The sequence below is a fragment of the Leishmania infantum genome, chromosome 6 (assembly GCF_000002875.2).
Source record: "Leishmania infantum JPCM5 genome chromosome 6".
Taxonomy (NCBI): domain Eukaryota; phylum Euglenozoa; class Kinetoplastea; order Trypanosomatida; family Trypanosomatidae; genus Leishmania; species Leishmania infantum.
In genome coordinates, this window is record NC_009277.2 from 102,931 (window position 1) to 123,724 (window position 20,794).

Genomic DNA, 20,794 nt, shown 5'->3' on the forward strand with positions numbered 1-20,794 from the left:
CCGCAGTGCCACATAGTTGAGCTGCAGTTTTGTGTGTGTGTGCAAACTTATCGACTTGCTCGTGGTGGAATGCCGCGTTGAAGCAGGAAAGAGACGCGCCCTTCGTTCGGCGCAGGGGGTGTGTGGGTGCGAAGAAGTGCACAAGTCAGTCATGCGTCGTTCCGTCTAACGAACAAGCAACGAAACGGAGAAGCGACCGGTACATGCGTGCGTATGCATGTTCGTGGGGGTGATGGGATGGAAAGATGAAAAGGAGAGTCGTAAAATAAGAAAACAAGCAGTCGTCATCGGCGGAAGAAAGCACAGAGAGAGAGGCGCACACGCACACACACACACACACACACACCTGCGTGCACACCGTACAGAGAGAATAGAAACAGCACTAGAGGCTGAACAAGAAAAAGGGTGAAAACAACGAAGAAAAAGATGAGGGAGGGAGGAAAGGGTGCAGTGGCGGTGGTGATACCGGTGATCGCTGCAGCTGCTGCGGTGTTACTGCTGGTCACCTCTTGCCTAGTGGGTTTTCGAGAGTGAGTGAGCGTGTGTAGGTGTATTCTACGTAACGCGCTCAATCATGGTGCATACACACGCCCCTCTATCATTCTCATGTGGGCTTCCCTCTTGCCTCGTGAGACGCAGTGGCCCTCCTCCCCTCACCTTCCCCCTCCTCTTGTTGCTTTCAAAAGGGAAACCAGGGCCGCTGCGTTCGCTGTGCCGACGACGGTCGGGAGGAGGGAGTCGCCATCGAACGGATGACGAAAAGGCACACGTTGCGGCAGAGTTTCGATTCGGTACACCCAATGCACCCGCCTGCCGCGACTGCGGCTGCCGTTGCTCCTCCATAGAAGCGGACTGGCTTTGCTGCGACCATTCGGCTCCTGTCGCTGGCGCACGGCTGTGACGACGACGACCACATTCGTGAGTTCCCCCTTTAGCGGCCACAAGAGCATGAAAAGAAGACGTTCGGAGGCACGCAACTTCGTCTGCCCGGGCGTGGTGAGTGCGAGGGGAGGGGAGGGGATTGGGGCGAAGGGAGTGGGAGGAGAGGAAGTGTCCTGAAAACGGAAAAAAAATTGAAGCTTCGGTGCGCTGACGCGCATAGATAAAAAGAAAAAAGAGGAGGAGGGAGTGTATGCGTGTGTGTTTGTGTGTGTGTGTGTGTGTGCGTGCGTCTGACGCGATAGACAGAGGCACAGACAGACGGGAAGACGGTGGTCTTTTACGGGCTGTCGAGGATGGCGGTCGCTGTGAGGGAGAAGAAGGCGGAAGTGGAAACAGACCGTCGTCACACTCGGCACCTTCACTTCTTGCGCTAGCCAAACCCTCTACCAGCCCCATCGCTCACCCACATATTCATTCCCACCGTAGCTACCCTCGCGTCTTCTCACCAATGCCGCTGTGTGTGTGCAGGGGGGGGGAGAGGGGGAGAGAAGGAAGTGGGATGTCTGCAAGTGGCCGCTCACTCTTTCAGTCGCCCTCGCACACTCACCCTTTATGGAGGCAACTCGTTAATCGGCTCCCCAGGCTCGCGGCGCTGCTTGCGGTGCAGCGACCGCGCCTTTTGCTTGATGATGTTGCCGTTGACGTCGATGTCGTCGCAGATGCGCGCGGCCGGCACCAGCACAAAGCTCAGCGGCACAATCAGCATCGGCAGCAGGATGTGACCAATCAAGAGCAGCATCGGCACATTCGAGAAGTCGCACGTGTCCTTCGTCGTGATGGGCCACTTAAACTCCATCAGCAGGGAGCCCACCGTGTTGGACATGGAGGCGCCCAGGTTGCCGAAGCCGGCGACCAGCGCGTACACCATGCTCTCGGAGCCGCGTGGGCAGATGCGGGACAGCAATATCACCGTTGGCATCCAGGCGAGGTAGTAGCTCACCTCGTACACAATGGCGTCGCCGAAGAGGTACATGGCGTGATCCGGGATGCCAATGTATAGGTTCCAGCGCTTCACGATGATGATGTCGAAGGCGGAGGCGAGCACCTGGATGAAGTACGTGAACATGAGCGTGAAGCGGAGGCTGTGCTTCGAGAAAAGGTACGGGAACGCAGCGACAGCCGCGATACCAGCCAGGTTGCCAATAACGGCACCGATCGTGTTGTAGAAGACGTATGAGAAGTGCGGGCCCTCCGGGTAGCACTCCTTCGATGCCATGTAGAAGCTGTCCAGCGCGCCGGGTAGCTGCAGGTACAGAAAGGCGTAGCTGAAGAAGTATATGCTCACCTTGGCGATGAGAAACGGCAGGGCCCAAAAGGCGCAAGCCCCACACGCCAACACCACTGCGATGCAGGAGTACAGCAGTTGCCAGCGCGTGCCCAGGATGGTGACGCACATCATGGTGATCACCGAGCACGCCATCAGTGAGCTGTACACAAAGATGCGCCAGTTGCGCATGCAGACGCCCTTGTTGATCTCCACGATGCCGCCGCAGCAGCTCACAATGTTCAGCGCGGGGGCCTCGTCCTCGGCCGTCTCCCCGCCGTCGTGCAGCGTGTCAAGCGCGAAGTCGCCGTTCAGCTCCCCCTCAGCGTTGTAATAGGCAGCCGCCTCCGCCGACACGGGCTTATCGAGTCCGGAGTCCGCCTTGCCGTCCTCCTCCTTGCCGCTGCCCGTGGCCCGGAACGACGACACCAGCTGGCGCTCCCGCAGCGCGCGGTTCAGTTCCCTCTTCAGTGTCAGAGCATCTGCCAGCTGCTCCTCGCGGTTCGTCCCCTCGCCATACCAGTTCCACACAAAGAAGAGAGCGCTGAGGAGCTGCGTCGCAGCGGCAATGAACAGGCCCACCTGAGGTAGTTCCTTGTCCGAAAGCGGTCCCTGGATAACGGCACCGACGATGGTCGCCGACAGGATGAACCACCAGATCCAGCTGATGAGGGAGGGGCCCGACGCGGGGCGACGGCGCATGAGGCGGCTGTAGTGGCCCTCAGAGAGAATATCCACGTTCGCGATGCAGAAGCTCGTGAGAAAGATGAAGCCGGCAGCGATGTCAGCGCTGGACTCCTTCTTCGGCAGGCAGCCGTACCCTACAGTGAGGGCGGCGCCAACGATGCAGGCCGCCGCGCAGTACCAGCGCTTCGTGTAGCCGAAAATCGCCAGCGAGTCGGACGTCATGGCGGCAAAGGCCTTGATGGAGAAGCCCAGCTTGGCAATGCTGGCCAGGCGCTGGTAACGCACCCCCGACACGCCGAAGCGGGAGGTGAACATAGAGAAACACGCGTAGTTGATCAGGCTGTACCCGACACCCTTATTCAGGAAGTACACGAGGCCCAGAGAGAAGGTGCACCGAGGGCCGTAGCCCTGGCAACTCTTGCCAAAGATCGGGATGCGCTCCAGGCACGGCATCTTTTCGAACAGCGCGCGTGCATCGGGGTGGACGTAGTGGCCCTCCTCCCCGGCAGCCTCATCGGGTTTGTCATCAGCCTGATTCACATTGTCGATGTCATCGATCGCAGAGAGGTTTACGCGAAGGCGGCTGTTAAACTCATTGTCCTTCTCGCGGTCTTCTCGGTAGTTGGCCGCCATGGCTGCAGGCTTGTTGAGCTCGGGAAAGAGAAAAGGGCGGCGAGGGGGAGAGGGAGGATGCCGCGTGCGTGAGAATCGGTGTTGGTGGGGGGGAAGTACAGAGACACACAAACTGGTGTGTGGCGAGTGGGAAGGGATCAGCGATCGCGACAACAAGAAAGGGAGCAGAACCCCGAAAAAGCGAAGAAGGACCGAGAGCGAAGAACACCGGAGATCAGGTAGGCGAAGGAAGGGTGAGAAGCAGAGAAACAAGGAGGAGACAATTGCGTGGAGGGACAGCGGTGGGCGAATGGAAGAGGTAGAGGGGGAACTTGATGCACGGGAAGCGGGGAGCGGGGGGAGGTGCTCCTTGCCCCACTTGCTGAGCTCGCCCCGTACGTGCACGAGAAAGAGAAGGTGGTGTGTCTGCGGTGTGTGTGTGTGTGTGTGTGTCTTGAGGTGGCGGCTGGACCTCGATAATCACTCTGCAGCACCGACGCACACGCACAGAGAGAGGAAGAGATGGAGCAGCGCAGAAGCCAGCAAAAAGAAAAATTGCCGTGCGAGCAAACGGAACAGAGCTGGCGAATCACCCGCGCTCGCGGTCTGCACGCGCTAGCCCGGGTACTGCTCCGCAAACTCCATCACGGAGGAAACAAACGTGGCGTACTCCACAGAGGCGTCATCCGCCGTACCACGCAGCGAGTCCAGCAGCGACGCACCCTGAGTGGGCAGGCTATGGCCGCTGTGGTGGTGTTTGCACCAGGCAACCACACGGCGACACAACTCTCGGGTGGCACGGACCCTAGTAACACCATGTCTCTCCAGCACGCAGTTCACCGCCTCGGCGCACATGCCGTACGTGACTCGGCTCTCCTCCCACACCGACGAGTCAAGGTGCGAGCTGTAGGCAGTGCCGTGGTCCGATGTCGGGTTGCTGCGACGTTGCACCTGCCCTCGTCTCCTATGGCGACGTCGCATGTTCGACTCCTCCACGAGGAGGAGGAACATGAGAAGCAGGTCCCGCGCATGCGGCCGCACTGCCTCGCACACGTCCAGCACCAGACTCAGTCGTGCTCGCTCTTCCTCCGCTGCAAGTCGCTGCCCCCGCAGCTGCTCCTGCGTCGCCACGTAGTCCGCCGCCGGCGCGATGAGCCGGGCGGAGCGCACGCTCACTCGCGCATCGGCGTACTCGTGTGACGTCGTAGTGCACCTGCTGCTGCTTGGAGAGCGCATCTGTCGCGCGAGCAGCGTGTGCAGGGCGTTCCTCCGCTCTCGCTGCAGCGTGAGCGAGCTGCGCTCATCAAACCGAGTGGCGGAGCTCGACGACAACGGAGTGGCTTGAACACACTCAACGGAATTGTTGACATGGCGTGATTTACGGAAGGACAGCGTGGAGTTCCGACCGCCTCGCACCTCGGCTCCTTCGCAAGGCACATCAATGATCCGCGGTGGAGGGTGGAAGCCGCGGCCAGGTGCCGGCGCCTCCTGGACAGATTCGACCAGGTACCGCACGTCGTGCAGACTCGGAGTTGAGGCTTGTGGGAGGTCGTCATCAAAGCCAGTAGCACGATATGCCTCGCGTGATGGCTGGTGAGTGTACGTCCGAGGCAACCATTCCCGCGGCACCGTCTGAACCGCTTCACGCTCGAGATGGCTGGTCTGTGGCAACCATGAAGCCTCTCCTCGCGGCCAGGCCCAATCCTCTTCTGCGCCTTCCCCCTCCACCTGCAGTTGCTCCACATCCTGCGAGGCCGCACACCCTTCTCTGCCCTTCTTTGAGAACGCTGCAGCTGACGCAGTGGCACCAATCGCGCTGGATTTGAAGAAGGGCTGACACGGCGGCACTCGGTGACGAGGGCGGGCCTCAGGGGGAGCACTTGCACCGCGGCTGGCACAAATCGGCTCTACAGAGTACCCGCACAAGATGAGAGACTCATCCTGCCGGCTGGGCTCCAGCTCCTCGGTTTGCACGCTGAAGTCGATCAAGTCCGGCACCGCGTCTACCTCCTCCTCCTCCTCCCATGTCTTGGGAGGTAACAGAGAAGGCGAGGCATCGAGGTCGTGGTGGTGCGGCTTCGGCTCCGGGTGCTGGTAGGCCACTGTAGCTGGGTCGCCCCCAATGAACTGTGCGTCTGTCAGTGAGACCAGTGGGCTGCCGGAGCGAGCGACTGGGCAGGTGCGGCCGTGGAGCACGCCCGGGCTCGGCGTGGGTGAACAGTTCGAGGCGTCACGACCACAACGACCGCCTTGCCCTCCACCTCTCAGCAACAGCACCCCCTCCACTGAGACGGACGAAGAGTAAGAGAGGTCGGATCTGTCACCCGTCTCCTTGTAAACGCTGGTGTGGAGACCAGCTGTCACGGTATCCTCCCCATCGCCCTCGTCGTCATCCATCATTGTGTCGTCCACAAGAATGGTCCGCGTTGGGGTCGGGTAGTGGCCTGTGCACTGAAGAATCAGTGGTACCCCGCGCGGCGGACGGTCTCGCACCACACGCGTCCGTGGACCCATCAGCGCCGTGGTCTCGAGGGCTGGGAGCATCGTGGGCGTGCGAGTGTCTTTTCCACGTTGCTGCTGCGCTGCGGGCGGCGTCGCCGTCACGGTAATAGGGCGTGGGGGCGGCGAGTTGGCGGCAGCACTGGTGTCATCGGGCGAGAACGAGACGCGAGCGTCACAGTCGCGCGGAGCCACGCGTGGGGGTGTTGTCGGTGTAGCCGCAGAGGCCCTCTTTCCTCCGTCGCAGCCTTTGTGGTTGCCGTTCGTCAGCACATCTGTGAGTGGCAGCACGTGCACTGCATCGATAGTGGCCAGAGTGGACGCGCGAGAAGACGAGGCATAGTTCGTTCGTCGGTATCCACGTGCGCCTTGATCAGCCATGCAGGAAGCGGCACCGTTCAGCTCTGACACTGGTGGCGGCGACGGTGCCGCTGTGCCCCCGCGCTCCATGACCGAAGAAGATCCTCCGTGGTAGGGCAGTGCGTCGGTCCGCCGCTCGAAGCGACTCTCGGACGTGCGAGCAGGGGTGTGTGGTAGCACTTGGCGCCGAATGAGCACGTCTTCCGGCAGCTGTGGCTTCTTGGGGTGAACCGCAGCTGCATCCTTGGAGTACGGTGTGGACAGGCCACGCAGCGGGTCGAGCCAGCTGTTTCTGCGCCCTCCCCCACTCTTCAGGGGTGGGGAGGGCCCTATAATCTTAGCCGAATGGCCAGCAGCGTCCAGTGTTAGCGCAGGCGCCGGGAAGGAATCTTTTCTATGGTTCACCATGATGGACTCATAGTCGACATCGCACAAGCCGTCTGCATCCCCCTCCGCAACAACGTCCGTCACCACCTGCGCGCCGTTGTCATCGCTACAGAGGTGCGGAAGCAGTTTTCGACTGCATGCATCGCCCTCTTTCTCGACCTCACTGCCAAGTGGCGGTGGAGGCGGCAGCGCTGCCTGTTCATCGCGCCTCGCTTCTCCTGCGTAGTCACTGAAGTACGATGCGTCCACGTCTCTTCTCACCTCCTCCACATCAGTCGAGCCGTCGTGCTGAGGGGGGCTGGCCTCCACCTCAAGGTCCGGCGCTCTCTCATCGTCACTGCTGCAATGATCAGTCGAAATTGTAGACGCGTACAACTCGTCCGCATCGGCCTCATTAGTAGACACGTGATATGCAGCGATGCGCATACACTGACTGGCGGGCATGGCATGTCAATGTCGCTGTCACACAGCACTGTAGAGATGGAAGAAACTGAGTCAACACGTGGAGCGATGTAATGGATTGGCGGAGACGTGCAGAGACACGCGAGCGGCGCACACGCACACGCCCGCGTGACCCAACCAAAGAGAAAGGGATAGAAAACCTTCTAGCAAGAAAAGAAGACGAGAGAGAATAGGACTGGGGATAGATATAGCAGTGGCGGCGGCTCTGGGCAAAGGTAAAGGTGCCAATCAAAGACGAGGTTGTCGCGGTCGATAAGGGCTTACGTGTGACGGTCCCTGTGGCAGCGTGCGGGTGCGGCTGTGTGATCACGATCGAGTCGGGAGCGGCTGCGTCTACACGCAAGAGGCGTTTAGTCACACGCACACACACACATATAAAAAAAGAGGTGTACTCGTTGCCTATGCGTGTATGCTCCCGGCAGCGGAGGAAGTGGAAGGCTGAGAGACCCCAAAATGAGACTGAGGGCGAGGGAGGGATCTACAAGGCACACGCACACGGATGCGCACATGCACGCGTCTCTGTCGGGGGAAGGAGGAGGGAGTAAGGAAGGGCTGAACAAGAGACGAAAAACGAAAAGAGAGAGAGCCAAGTTGGGCGGAGTGCCAAATCACAGAGAGAGGGGGGGGGCGAAAGCGAAAGAAATGACGAGGGGACGGCATGGAGAAAGGCAGCCGAGAGATGCGCGCGTCTCTACACCCCTCCCCTACTGAAAAAAAAAAATGTGAGGCGGTCCTTATTCACTTCCTTTTTGCGTTCGCCCTCTGTGCTGTACGCGGGAGGTGAGCCGTGTGCCCATACGCACACCACGCACGCTCCTCACACCGCCCTCGAATGTGCTCGCACGTGGGCGCGGAAAGAGAATGACGGGGTAGATGGATTCGAAAGAACACAAAGGAGGAGGAGAGGGAGGGAGGTGGTGTCTCTTCCCTGCTCGTGCTTCCCGCGGGCAAAGTGTGGATGTGGGTGTGGAGGGGAAGGGGCTATGCGCGCCTGCTTGAGCGTCCGTGCCGCTACCGGCGGGTGTGGGTGCGCCAGTAATGAAGAAGGACAGGTGGGGAGGGAGGAAGGGAGGAGCGAAAGAAGGAAACAGAGGAGGTGGGGCATCACGGAAGAGAGCGGTGGGGTCGCAGGCACATCCAGGGAAGGTGGATGCGCACCGTCGGCCACCGGGAAGGCAAACGAGGAAGACGGTGGTTTTGTTAGTTGTAGCGGTACATGAATGCCTCTTCCTCCTAGAAAGGACGAGGGAGTTGGAAGAGAAATGGGGAGCAGTCAGTTGCGGATGCCTGTCCATGAGCTTCTCCCCGCTGCTCTGCGACCTCTCCGCAGACATAACGTAGGCGGTGTGAGCGGTCAGCCGTTGTGCACCCATATGCGCTTGCCTCCTTGCCCCCGATCCCCTCTCGCCGCCGCTGGACGCGAGCGGGTGATGTGGACGTCGTCTGCTGCTACTACTGCCGAGAAGTAGAAGCGGCAAGCCTAGACCGCAACTCCCGGGCCCGGGCACCTGCCACTGCGTCGCCGAGTGCAGCGGCGCGGTCGTACAGTCGCAGAGCCTCCTGCGGCTTGTCGAGCAGCGCCTCCAGAAGCACGCCGTAGTTGTACGCGGTCATGCGGTCCTGCGGGTCTAGCTGCAGCGAGCGGGCATACCACTGCGCAGCTGCCGCATAGTCCTTCTCGATCGCCTCCGCAATGTAAGCGTGAGCCTTTGTGCCCATCACGTCGTTGGTGCCGTGAGCGCGGCACACCGCCGTCCACGCACGATGCGCTGCGGCGACGTCCCCGCGCCTTAGTAACGCCCATCCACGCGTGAGCGCCTCCTTCGCAGAGAGGGCGCTCATCTCACCCCCACCGTCGCTGTCATCGCTAGCGGGGACGGGGACGGGACGAGGGCGGCTGGCAAAAACCGCCGTGCTGCGATCGAGACTCGGTTGCTCGATGCGAGACGATCCTTCTGCAACAGCCCTTTTTCCATCTGCGCCAGCAATCGCAAGATACTGGGCGTACAAGCTGCTTGGCGGCGGTGAAGCGTGCTTTGTATGACGCGTGGACGGGGCACGCGACGCGTGTGGCGCTGCGGATCCTGGCACGTGGGATTCACGCCCGTCGTCAGCCGAGGCCTCCGGCAAGCGACTCTCATTCAATCCCACCACCACCGGCGAGCCTTTTGAGCGCACTTTGGAGGTGGGCGAAGAACGAGGCGGCAATGCCGGCGGCGGCCCATCCAAGGGCAGAACCAGCTCCAACGGAGCCGACGGCACCCGCTCCTGGGCCCTTGCCATGAGCTGCTCCACCTGTCTCTCCTGCTGGATGTGCTGCAGCGCATTCACAGCCGCAACTGGCGTACGCTGCTGCATGGCAAATGCCAGTTTCTCGCCAAGCCCGTCCACAGCTTCCAGGGTCGCCTGCACCTCGGTGCGCTCGGCATTGATGCGGGAGAGCTGCGCCTCATCCTCCAGTTGCACCTGTCTGCGAATCCTGCGAACGCGCTCCTCCGTCTCTTTCTGCAGCCGGTCAATCTCGCGCTCCGCCTCTACGCGGCGAGGCGCGGTGGGCATGCTGCTCTCTTCGTTTTGGAGCTGGTTGGTGTAGGCGAGCATGCTCTCTTTCAGCGCGCTGACCATCCGCTCGACCTCTGCCAGACCCGCCCGCGCCATCACTGCGGCTTCCTCAATCGGTGCCACCTCCTTACCCTTGTAGGCGCCCATCACTACACAGCGGCTGCACGCGAATGCGTGGTTTTCCATCACGTAGTACTCAACCGGCCTATCGGGGTGCGCGGGGCACGGCTGCAGCTGCGGGTCGACGACACACTGCAGAAGAAGTCGTGGTAACACCTGCTGGCGAAAGTAGACAGCGACGACTGGTCCGTTGGCTTGGTCAACGTAGGCGCAGCTGTCGTACTTGGCGAGGAAGTCGGCGGCCGACCTCCGCGGTGCGTGCACGGTGGTAGGGCACGAGTACATTTCACCCACCGCGACCTCGCAGACGAGAAGGGCACAGGAGTGCTTTTCTGTGCAGTGCCGAAAAGGTTCGCGTAGGAAGATAAACGGGCCGTCGCCTGTTGTCGCACTTGCGTCGTGTACCGTGGCCGAGGAGGATGCAAGCACATCTCCGTAGCGACCTGCGGGGTCTGCCGCGGCGCGAAGGCCAAAACGGGCGACGTCCATGAGATTCTTCCAGCCTCCGACCAGTACCAGGCGCTCCGTCTTGGCCCGCTTCGCCTGCCCTTCCACGTACGCCACGAACCCGGCGTACTGCTCCTTGTGAAAGAGAGAGCTCACACTCATCACCTGCAGATGCAGCGGCTGGAGTCTGGTCAGCCGCACTGCCTCCTGCACGGCAGCCGCGTAGTACGCATCGCCTGAACCCAGTGCTTCTGTGCGAAAAGCGTGATCCAGGCGGTGCGTCCACTCCTCTACCAGCACCTGAACCTCCCCTCCGTCCGGTGCCTCACTGAACACGTGCAGGGCGCGCACCGCCGCTGCAAACTCGTCTTGGTCTAAAAAAAAAAGAAGGTGCTCCCGCCACGGCTTGGAGTGCCGCTGCCGTGTCTGCATCATCGAGCACATCTTGCGCCACAAAGCGTCCCGCAATGCGGTGACGTCTCGCCGGCTCGCACCGATGGTCGTGCCCGGCACGATCACTTGGTCCTTTGGTGTGATGACGGGCTTCGTTTCATGCCGATCACCCGCCACAGTAGCCCTGTGTTCGCCGCCACGTGGAGCACCGTCATCAACGGCAAAGCTGGGCGATCGATCAAGCGAGCGTGCCGTCTCCAGCGGCGCCTCCCGATTTGGAATCGGTGTGGGGAACATGGGCACAGAAACATACGGGCGCTCCGGGGCAGGCGTCGGCGGACAGCGCTGTGGAGCAGCGGCGGCCGCAGCACTCGCTCCTGCGCTACTTCTCGCAAGCGACGGGGAGCCGTGATGCAAAGAAAAGTGGGAGTGGCCGTGACTGCCGGCCCCCACCGGGACTTCCCTGGTCCGCGGGGGTGATGGTGGTGCGGGGGTGTACCGAGGCGTGGCGAACAGGTACGTGCGCGGATCGGGCTCCGGGCCGTAGCGCTCCACGAGAGCAGAAAACAGTCCCGCTGGTATGCTCGCCTCCTTCTCACCCGCATGTGCGGCGAATATCTCTTGTACGCCGGAGGAGTTCTGATCAAGCTGATAGGCAGCCAGGTACGCGGTCAGTCGCTGGTGCTGATCGATCGTGGTCACCTCTGGGCCATTGTCGAGCACTAAGTTGCGCATCAGCTCCTCCTCTCGGCCCTCCCACTGCCGCAGTAGCGATGGGATTTCGCTCTTGTACTGAGGACCGTACACGTCGAAGAAGCTTGCCAGTCGCTCCTCGTAGTTTTGAATCGAGTAGCGCCGATATAGCTTTGTGAATGTGTCCAGCTCCGAGACGACCTCTACCACGTTGGGCACAAGCCGCAGTCCTTGCGGGTTGTACGCGCGCAAGAAGCTCTCCAGGCGGTGGCGGTACCCCGCCTTGTCGCCTGGGTCTACGGTGAAGGAAAGCCCCACCTGACCCATTTCCGTCCCCACGATCCGTGTCGTGAGTTTGTGCACCTCCACAATGTCCTTCGCGTTGAGCGGCAGTGGAGCTGAGGTGCCCACGACACGCGTGCCATCGAGATCTCCGTCTGCACGACGACCTGGACGATAAGGAGAGGAGGAGCCTCTGATGCTGCGAGTGATTTCTCTCACCACCACCACCACCTCGAGCTCCGGCACCGCGCATCGCCACACCTTTGGCCCGCCCCCGTCTCCGTCGGAAGTGCACCGAGCGGCATCGTCGAAACGCACTTCAAATAGGTTGGGAGTGGTTGACACAACGTCGTCCGTGGTGAACGTCGCCGTGGCCACTGGAGCAGAGTAAGCGGACACGCGAAGCACCATGTGTGCCTCCACGACGAACGACCGCAGGCCGTTCTCACAAGCGGACAGCGGCACATTCACGAGGTTGTGGATGGTAACGAGTATCGGCCATGGCGGCATGATGATAGCGCCAGTGCACGTTTCTCGCACCACTCGTCGTTTGATTCGCTTCTAGTTGAGGTGAACCAATGCGTGCGCGCGAGTGCCCTCTCGGGTGCCGGCACGCTCTTTATGTGTGTGCGTGTGTGTCTATGCGTGTGAGTGTCGCTGTGTAGCGTGAGGATGGCGCGCCGTGGCCGCGCGCGCATGTGCTGAGCCGATTCTGTCGGAGGCAAGAAAGGAAAGAGAGGGCAGGAAGGAGAGAGACGTAGTAAGCAAATTTTAGTGTGCCTTTGTGTAGGTGCGCAGCACCGCCTCTGGCCGCGCATGTGCACAGATGTAGGCACCCCTTTTTTTGCCCCGTGCCATGGAGGCATTGCACGCAAGGTCTTGTGTGATAAGTCGAGAAAAGGAAAGAGGTGTGAACCCGCATGGCGGCCATGGCGGCGGCACAAGTACCTTCGATGTTTGCCACCGCCCCCACTCCCTTTCGCCGTTTGTGCCCGTCTCTGTGTTCTCCCGCACTGCAGCCATGGAGGCTTTACGAACAGGGTGCGCGTCGGCTGCGGCGACGGGGGTTTGAAACACAACATGTGTGTTATACACCTGTTATCTTTCTGTTGTTTTTCTGTGAGAGCTAACGGTGGCTCACGACGATTGTACACATCCGAACCATCATAACGCACACGGGGTCGACTCCATCCTGCGCTCACACACCACCGCCACGGAGGCGCTTTGCACACGCCATCGTAGAGACTACGGCTTCCCGCGCTGCTCCTCTCGATAGAGGTTGCGACCGGTTGCCTTGCCAAAGCTCCCCAGCTTCGCCCCAGAGCGAACGCTCTCTCGGGCGTCGCGTTCCTTTGCACGAAAAATTTCGTCCACCTTCTTCTGGTCAAGCTCCGAGTCCGTCGGCACCCAGAAGAACGGCTCCTTCCGAGCCTTCACCGTGCGGAAGTTCGGCTCCCAATTGAAGGAGTTCAGCTTCACGTGGTAGTCGATGCGCTCCCTCTCCCAGTTATCCCATTTCAGGAACACCTTTTGCTGGTCGTCGTGATCCATGGCACCGGTGGCGGTAAGGTTGTGCATGTGGGTCATGACATCCATGTCGTTAAGCATCTTGCCAGGACCCTCAAGGTCCAACTGCGAACACAGAAACGCAAGCTCCTCGCAGATGTTCTCTGTGTCGCCCCAGAAGTAGTGGCCGCCGCTTGGTCGCATGCGCAGCACCAGAGGGCGAGCGACCGGGTCCACGTCCTTGCGGGTGCGCTGCTGCCGCAGCTTTGCCACGTACTTGAGCGCGTTCCAAGCCGGAACACGGTCGTCATCGAGGCAGGCCGATATCATCATTCCAGGGTACGTCACACGGTCGTTCAAGTTGTAGTATGGGTCGTACTGCTTGAGCAGGTCCAGGTCTCTCTTGTTGTTGAGCGGGTCACCCCAGTCCTCGCGCTCGGCGAGTGAAAGCGGGAGGTCGGGATCTATCATGGTGTTAATGATATCCAGGAACGGCGACCGCATCAGTACATTGCCGAACAGCCCACACCCGCGCATGTTCATGGCTGCCGCAATCGGTACACAGCCGGCGCTCGCCCCCGCAGCCACCATCAGCTCTGGCTTTGTGTAACCCATGTCCACCATGTGCTCGCAGCACGCGATGAAGTCCTGGATAGACTTGATTTTGTTCTCTCCCTTCCCCAGCTGTGCCCAGTTGGGCAGCTCGCCGCCGCCACGGACGTGCGCGAAGGCAACGGTCCAACGTCGCCGCAACATCCACATGTACGGGGCCAGCTGGAAGTGCATCGACGGAACTTCGCCGTAGGAGCCGTACACGTAGATGAGGCAGTGCTTGGGCGTGTTGGGCTGCGCCTCAAAGTCCGTCGCTTCCTGAATGAATGCGTCACGGCGCTGGCATATCGTTATTGGGATCTCCGTCCCGTCTTCCGAGACGCAGACATCGCGGTAGATGCTGTAGGGCCACATGTAATCCCACGGCGTGAAGTGCTCCGACTGGCGTTGTGTGAAGAGCGCCTCAGACGCGCACAGCCTCGCCTGGCTAGGCGTGATGTCAGAGTCGAAGTTGAAGACACAGTCGCGCGGCGGCTGAATCAGGCTGCTGTAGACGAAGCTCATTGCCTTTTGCCTAAAGTTCTTGTTCAGGCCTGGGGTCACCGTGCTTAGCGGGGGAAAGTGCAGCACCACGTCCTCGCTTCGTGGTGTCTGCGCAGCGGCGTCGAGGCCGCCGTCGCACTTGATGACGCGGATGTGCTGAATGCGCTCGAAGGCGAAGTGCGACTCGTGAAGGATGATGCGACCGTGGAACAGATCGACGTCATCGATTTGCACGTTGTCGCGGTGCGGCACAAGCTCTTTCCACTCCGCCTCCTTCCCATAAGCCAGCGCCACCTCGTCGCGAATGTACACCACACGGTAGTTCGGCCCCTTGTCGGATGTCACCATGACAAAGCTGCCGTTGTAGTGATCCAGCCAGTTCCATCCTGACTTCCCTGCAATCTCGAGCGGCTTGCCCTCCTTGAAGAAGGACTTGAGAGGGGTCGGAATAACAGGGAAGGATGCGGGCACGACTAGCGCGTTGCAGTTCACCTTCGAGTCCGAGGTTATCGTGACGTACTTGTTATCCTTCGTCTTGCGCACATCCACGAAAAACTGCTCGTCGTCGTCACGGTAAATCTCCACCGGTGGCTCTAATATGCCGGGTCGTATTTCCTGCATCATGACGCGGTGAGGCCGGTTCAACTCGTTCGACTCGGTGTAGAAAAACTGGTTGCCGGAGCCAAACTCGATGCTCACGATGTTTGTACCGCGAATCACGTGAAACAGGGTGGCATTGTCAACACTGCGAATGTGGCACAAATACCTGTCGCCACCCTCCACCGAAAGGGTGTATGCGAGGTAGCGGCCGTCTTCTGAGACGCGGCAGATACCAATGGAACAGTCCTTGTAGCCGAAGTGTTGCTGGAGGAAGAGAGGGTTGATGAGTTCCTCGGCCAGGAGATCAACCTCCCCAAATCGCTTCCGGTAAAACCCTATCGCATTCGAGTCGTGCCCGGGTACGACACGGGTAAAGTACACGTAGTCACCGATGCGCTCCTCGCCCTTGTCGTATCCGCCCTCACGGCTGCTCACCACCACCTTGGCATCAAGCTCCGCCCACAAACGACCCTTGGAATGTCGAAAGTCAAACTTGCTGCTAATCAGGGAGAAGTGCTGCATCTCCTTTTTCGTATATTCTTGAGTGTTCCGGTCGAACAAGTCTTCCATGTAGCGGAACGGGTCCGGTTTCTGGGTCTCTCCATGCAGCTCGAGACCCTCAGGCTTCTCGGTGGGGAGCGGTCCGTCCAGCATAGGAAGCGGATACGAGCTGCGGAGTTGCGGGCACCATTTGTTCACCACCCTACGCGATAAAGAGTAGCCCAGATTCGACGTTGGCACCCACGGAAAAAGTGCAGCCATTATTCCCACCTACCCTGCGCCTTGCAGTCGGGCTAGCCTCAGGAGAGTTGCTTTGTGTTTTTGGTGGGCGAAAAGGGGGGAAGGGGCCAAGGCCTATAGACCGTCGTGAGCAGCGTTCGATTATGAAATCAGCAAAGACACAGAGGGAACGCCACGTGAAGCAAAAAGGCAGAGAAGCCGAAGGGGGGAAAAATGCCGAGCGAGCGTGAGTGAGCCAAAGAGGTTGACTCAGCCGCCCTACTGGCTGTGCATGATGCTCTGTCACGCGAACACCCGATGGCACGACGCTAGCGTCGACCACGAGCGCTTGCCAGTGAGCAGTGTGGGCAGTAGCACAAAGAGATCGCATGATATGTACTTTCGTCTGCGGGGCGATGTCACAGCCCTAAGGTCAGAGAACTGCAGCGCGCAGCGGCCCTGCTTCAAAACAGAAAAGCATTATGCACTGGTTTTTTTTTGCTGTCCATCTCCTCTGGCACGGCGCGCAGTATGTTGTCAGCAACTTCAGGCTCTCCGCCTTCCGTGTAGTGGGCTGCCTAAAACACCCCACAAAGAAGTCAGATTTCAGAAAATCTACAGAGCCGATCGCATACCAGTGATTATTCTTCATTCTGTTCGTTGATAGTGAGCCGGAGCTTTCCAATAAAACGGGAGCTTGTGGTACGCACACGCACGCACACACAGGCAAAAACAAAGAGATAGGAGCCGGAAAGTGGCGTTGCATCAACATTTTTTGTTGCTTTTTCGGTTTGTTACTTGTCCTTGCGGGCCTGGATGTTGATCTTCTGCTGCGATCCGGAAGAAATGCCGGCTATGGAGCTGTGATCCTGCTTCTTGAACTTAGGCAACCAATTCAGCTGGAACCATTCGATCGTATCGTTCCAGCCATCCCCAAAAGGAATGATGGGTTGAAACTCGAGATCGTGCTTGGCCGCGTCGACCCGAAACCAGCGATTCATCGTGAGAACAAAGACGTTGAAGACGTTGAGCTTGAACGTTGTCCCCATCACCCACCCTGCCAGTTCCGCGAAAAGCGCTGCAATATAGAGGAACCAGAACGGGTAGTGAACTTTGTTCATGATGGATCCAAACCCCATCCTCACGATAGCCTTATCGAGCTCCTTCCAGAAAATGCAGTACGCCGCCGGCTCAGGATGCGTGTCAGCATCGGTCACAATGTAGAACCGCCCAAGGTACGGCGAATTCTTGTACAACTGCTTCTCCGCAATGATGAGGCCATGACAGTAGTTGTCCACGTGGGTGAAGCAGATGCGGTTGTCGCCTTTGCCGAAGACGCGCAGCTTACCTGTACCCGCAGCCTCCAGCATGTTGGGCAAAAACAGGTTGTCGCGTGGGCCATACACCTGATGCGGAGCGACCGCAATAGACCAGAAGTCGTCGTCGATGGACTCCCGCATCGCCATTTCGCCCTCCGCCTTTGTCTGTGCATACATTTGCATGTAACGCTCAAGCGGCAGTTTCGGCATTTCATCCTCGGTAAGCCCGTCGACGTTCGGGCGGTGGAAGAGACTACCGTTGAACCGAGTCGAAGGCGATGAGCTGAAAATCATCTTCTTCACACCGTGCTCCTTGCAGGCGCGGATCACGTTCACCGTGCCCCCATAATTGACACGCCTGTACAAGTCGTGTGGGTGAAAAGGCCCCACAGCAGCTGCAAGGTGCCAAACGCAGTCACTCCCCTCTATGGCTGCCGAAACATCAGAGTAGGACGTAATATCCCCAACAACGTATTCGATCGCCGGGTGGTCCCAGACACCAATAGCCTTTTCTTTTGGAACTATATCAAAGCACACTACCTTCTCGGCGCCTCGTTCGACTAGCATCTCCACCAAACGAGTTCCCACGAACCCCGTTCCCCCAGTTACCACGCATTTCTTTGGAACCGGGGGGTAGCTCTGGCTCGCCGCCCTCTTCTGCTCAGGTGAAAGCAGCGGATTCAGTTCTTTCGGCGGCATTGAAGATTCTGAAAAGGCCTTGACTTGATTGCCTGGATTTAACAGGCCTTTTGATGCACAACAACACTATTGTTCTGGTGCAAGCGATAGAAAGACTATTTAAAAAGAGCAGCACCGCCGATAAAAATCAAGCAGCCGATGGGAAAAAGAAAGAAACAAAGCTATGACAGTTCTTTCACCAAAACACTCCTTTCCGACTCTGGAAGCTTGCCGATTTGGTTGTGCATGAAAGAAGGAAAAGAAATGAAATTAAGTGCACATGCGTGCAATGCAAAGCAAATAAGAAATACAGTGCTAGAAGTAGCTACAAAAGCGAGACAGCTCTCATGCCGCTGTTGTTCGCGCTACAAGGCAGGAAAAAACACTGACAAGCCCTGTGGGATACAAAGCGCTTCTTGCAAAATTCGCTTCGTACCACTTCACCGCCCTGCGTTCAGCAGTAAAATGGCGAAAATAGTGAAAATAGCCGTTATCATTTGTTGCTTTTGTTCGTTTGTCTGTTTTGTATTACTATTTTTGTGTTTCACATGAAAAACAACATAAATCCAAGAACAATACTTGCACAGTCAACAAGAGTGGACAAAATCATGCCGCATCTTCCCTCCACTTGCAGCATAGCCTTTCTAGTGTCACCAGCGCATCAGTGTCAGTTTTTTCAAGCATGTTGGTCACAGCAGACTTGACAGGAATAAAGCAAGGCCCATCCGAGCTTGATATACCTCGCGTCCTTTTCCTGTTGAACAGCATATCACGGCGCCTGGAAGCGGAAATTCCGCTTGCTATACTTTTGGTGGTTGGCACAAAAAGACAATCTCGGCACAAATATGCCAGCTGGTCAAAATCACGACAAGAGGAGCTCGTGCCCATAAATCCGATCTCATTTGGGATACTCTCCATCAGCTGTTCCCTTACGCAGTCTGCACGACGAAGCGTCAACGACTTTTTGCCTTTCGTTGCTGGTTTCGCACTGTACTCCGTTGCAAAGCTTGCACCGATCTCATAGTGCTCTTCCTTGATACCACTACCCATTAGAAAGGGCATGACACGCGGGTCGATGAGCGGTACTGTGTCCACAGAGGCTGAAACAGATCGCGGATTCACAGACAGGCACAATGAGCAAATGTCCAGAAGAGGAGACAGGAGCTCACTGTAGCTAACCTTACGTCCATCAAGTTCAACCAGGCGCGTCGACCAGCGCGAGCTGCAGAGGAATAAAAAGAGGTTTCTAGCTTCCGGAAGGCTCAGGTACTCGGCAGCAACAAGAAGGCACCAAAGTGTGAGGAGAAAAATTCTCCCAGATGACCAATCACATGTGGGACTGTCCCAAAGAATGTGCACTTCTCCTCTTGTGTGTTTCGGGAGCTCTCCGGGGTGAGAGATAAGCGTGCATCTTGGGAGCACAGTATTGATAAACGTGCGCACCGCAGAGGCGACTGAAGCGGACTCCTTCACATCTGTATAATTTCCAACTGTCGCTATTCTCAAGATGCGTTGGGCGGCCTTCACGTATTCGAGGTTTTGTTCAGCGCTGGAATTATCGGGAACGAACATTTGAATTGGAACGTGCGTGCTCAGTGGCACTGCAGTCTGGCTGTTGCTCCCATAACAGCTGGGCTGCTGGAACACGCATCGGCGGTCCTTTGACTTGGGGTACATTGAGCTCAGCAGCTGCACGGCGATAGCTTTCTCTGGTGCTGCAGAGAGCACGCATGCGCTTGTGTGTTGATTCAAAAGCTCCCATATTGGCATGCAAGACACTGTTGCGAGGGCCGATCCATCTGCACTGTTCATTGGAACCTCGCACCACACATGCTGCAGAAATCGTTGATATGTCGCACTAAGCCTATTGTGGACCTCGTTGCTGAAGAGACTATCAGAGGACGCTAACACATCCTCGATGTCATCGACACAAGCTTTCACTTGGCTCTGAAGCTGAGACATCTTTGCCTCTTCTTCACAGAATGCGGTAGCTACTGAAGGGAAAAAAGTGGGAGGCGAGCAAAAGTAAAGGAAGTGGAATGTTGGCAAAAAAGTTTGATGAAAGGCAGTGCGGAAAAAAAACGCCCACGTTCGCCGAGATTAAATGCGTATCGCTCCCGTGGCGAGTTAGGCAGGACGCTTCGTTTCTAAACTCAGAACTTTGTTCCTAGTTTGGCTGGCACTCCACTGTGGTACCACGGTCTTTTGAGAAACGGGCAGGAAACGATCTCCTAGAAACCACTCGATAGTCGTGGTCGCAGCTGCTATGGAAAAATAAAAATCTGGTTTTTGACAAAGATATTCAAAAACTCACGAGACAGCATGAATAGTGGGCAGAAGTGAACCGTAAGAACAGAATGCGGCTCTTTGCCGACGCGTCCTTTAATGCTAGGCCTCTTGGTTGCTGACCTGCTCCAGTTTCGAACCATTTGCCGCAGTTTCCTTGCAGCGTCGAAACTATAAAGTTTCGCAGTTTGTGTTACTCATATTCACGGACCCTGTGTGTCTCTTGCTTGAAGCTCTGCGCTGATGCTGCGGCAAAAAGCTTTATTCGCGTATGTGGGGCTGCCATGGTTGCGCATGTTCCGCCAAACCACAATGATCACTTCCACCAACTCTTTTCATACTTCTGCCCCCCCTTTCCGCACAGCGCCATTGGCAACCCCAAAGCCCCAACATGGCCCAGCCCCAATGCCGTCACCAGCACAGTAAAAAAGCGCAACCAGCATGACCACAGAGAGAGATGCAGCTCACGGCACTTTTCTTTCGAAGCACTTAGATGTGTAGCACATTCGACACCCTTCCACCAACCAAGCCGAAAACGAAATAAGAGTATTGCCCAAAAGCAAAAGCGCCCCACCTTCCTAGACATAAAGCTGGGAGCAAAACTGCCAGAACGCGCGTGAACGAGCGCGTGCCTGGAATTAGCCTTCACAGAAATTCAGCTATTCCCCCTGACCCGCCCAAGCCACCACCATTTTGCAAGCCAATACCCACAAACACAATCGCAAAGCCCCGCGAAGACCCAGCGGCCCACCCAGCCCTTACGGAAAGCATGGGCTCATTAAATCGAAAGAGTATCCAGAGGGAACACCCGAGCGCCCCGCCCCCGGCGCCCGCGGCCGCAGGAAAAAAACCCAACCCCACGCAGCGTTCTTGTTTCCGG

At 58.1% G+C, this 20,794-nt stretch overlaps 6 protein-coding genes across 6 annotated transcripts; all 6 read right to left on the reverse strand.

Moving 5' to 3' along the window:
* Window positions 1-1,492: 1,492 nt before the first annotated feature.
* On the reverse strand, window positions 1,493-3,526 carry LINJ_06_0310 (putative folate/biopterin transporter; the record flags this gene model as incomplete). The annotated part of the gene is made up of 1 exon (XM_001463076.1): window positions 1,493-3,526. One exon carries the CDS (start codon window positions 3,524-3,526, stop codon window positions 1,493-1,495), a length of 2,034 nt encoding a protein of 677 aa, XP_001463113.1.
* Window positions 3,527-4,120: 594 nt separating this feature from the next.
* LINJ_06_0320 (conserved hypothetical protein) lies at window positions 4,121-7,195 on the reverse strand (the record flags this gene model as incomplete). The annotated part of the gene is made up of 1 exon (XM_001463077.2): window positions 4,121-7,195. The coding sequence occupies one exon, from the start codon at window positions 7,193-7,195 to the stop codon at window positions 4,121-4,123; it is 3,075 nt and encodes a 1,024-aa protein (XP_001463114.2).
* A 1,470-nt stretch (window positions 7,196-8,665) lies between these two features.
* LINJ_06_0330 (conserved hypothetical protein) lies at window positions 8,666-12,220 on the reverse strand (the record flags this gene model as incomplete). The annotated part of the gene is made up of 1 exon (XM_001463078.1): window positions 8,666-12,220. The coding sequence occupies one exon, from the start codon at window positions 12,218-12,220 to the stop codon at window positions 8,666-8,668; it is 3,555 nt and encodes a 1,184-aa protein (XP_001463115.1).
* Window positions 12,221-12,955: 735 nt separating this feature from the next.
* LINJ_06_0340 (oligopeptidase B-like protein) lies at window positions 12,956-15,673 on the reverse strand (the record flags this gene model as incomplete). Its single annotated transcript, XM_001463079.1, has 1 exon — window positions 12,956-15,673. The coding sequence occupies one exon, from the start codon at window positions 15,671-15,673 to the stop codon at window positions 12,956-12,958; it is 2,718 nt and encodes a 905-aa protein (XP_001463116.1).
* A 752-nt stretch (window positions 15,674-16,425) lies between these two features.
* LINJ_06_0350 (NAD(p)-dependent steroid dehydrogenase-like protein) lies at window positions 16,426-17,649 on the reverse strand (the record flags this gene model as incomplete). The annotated part of the gene is made up of 1 exon (XM_001463080.1): window positions 16,426-17,649. One exon carries the CDS (start codon window positions 17,647-17,649, stop codon window positions 16,426-16,428), a length of 1,224 nt encoding a protein of 407 aa, XP_001463117.1.
* Window positions 17,650-18,234: 585 nt separating this feature from the next.
* On the reverse strand, window positions 18,235-19,590 carry LINJ_06_0360 (conserved hypothetical protein; the record flags this gene model as incomplete). The annotated part of the gene is made up of 1 exon (XM_001463081.1): window positions 18,235-19,590. One exon carries the CDS (start codon window positions 19,588-19,590, stop codon window positions 18,235-18,237), a length of 1,356 nt encoding a protein of 451 aa, XP_001463118.1.
* Window positions 19,591-20,794: the final 1,204 nt, after the last annotated feature.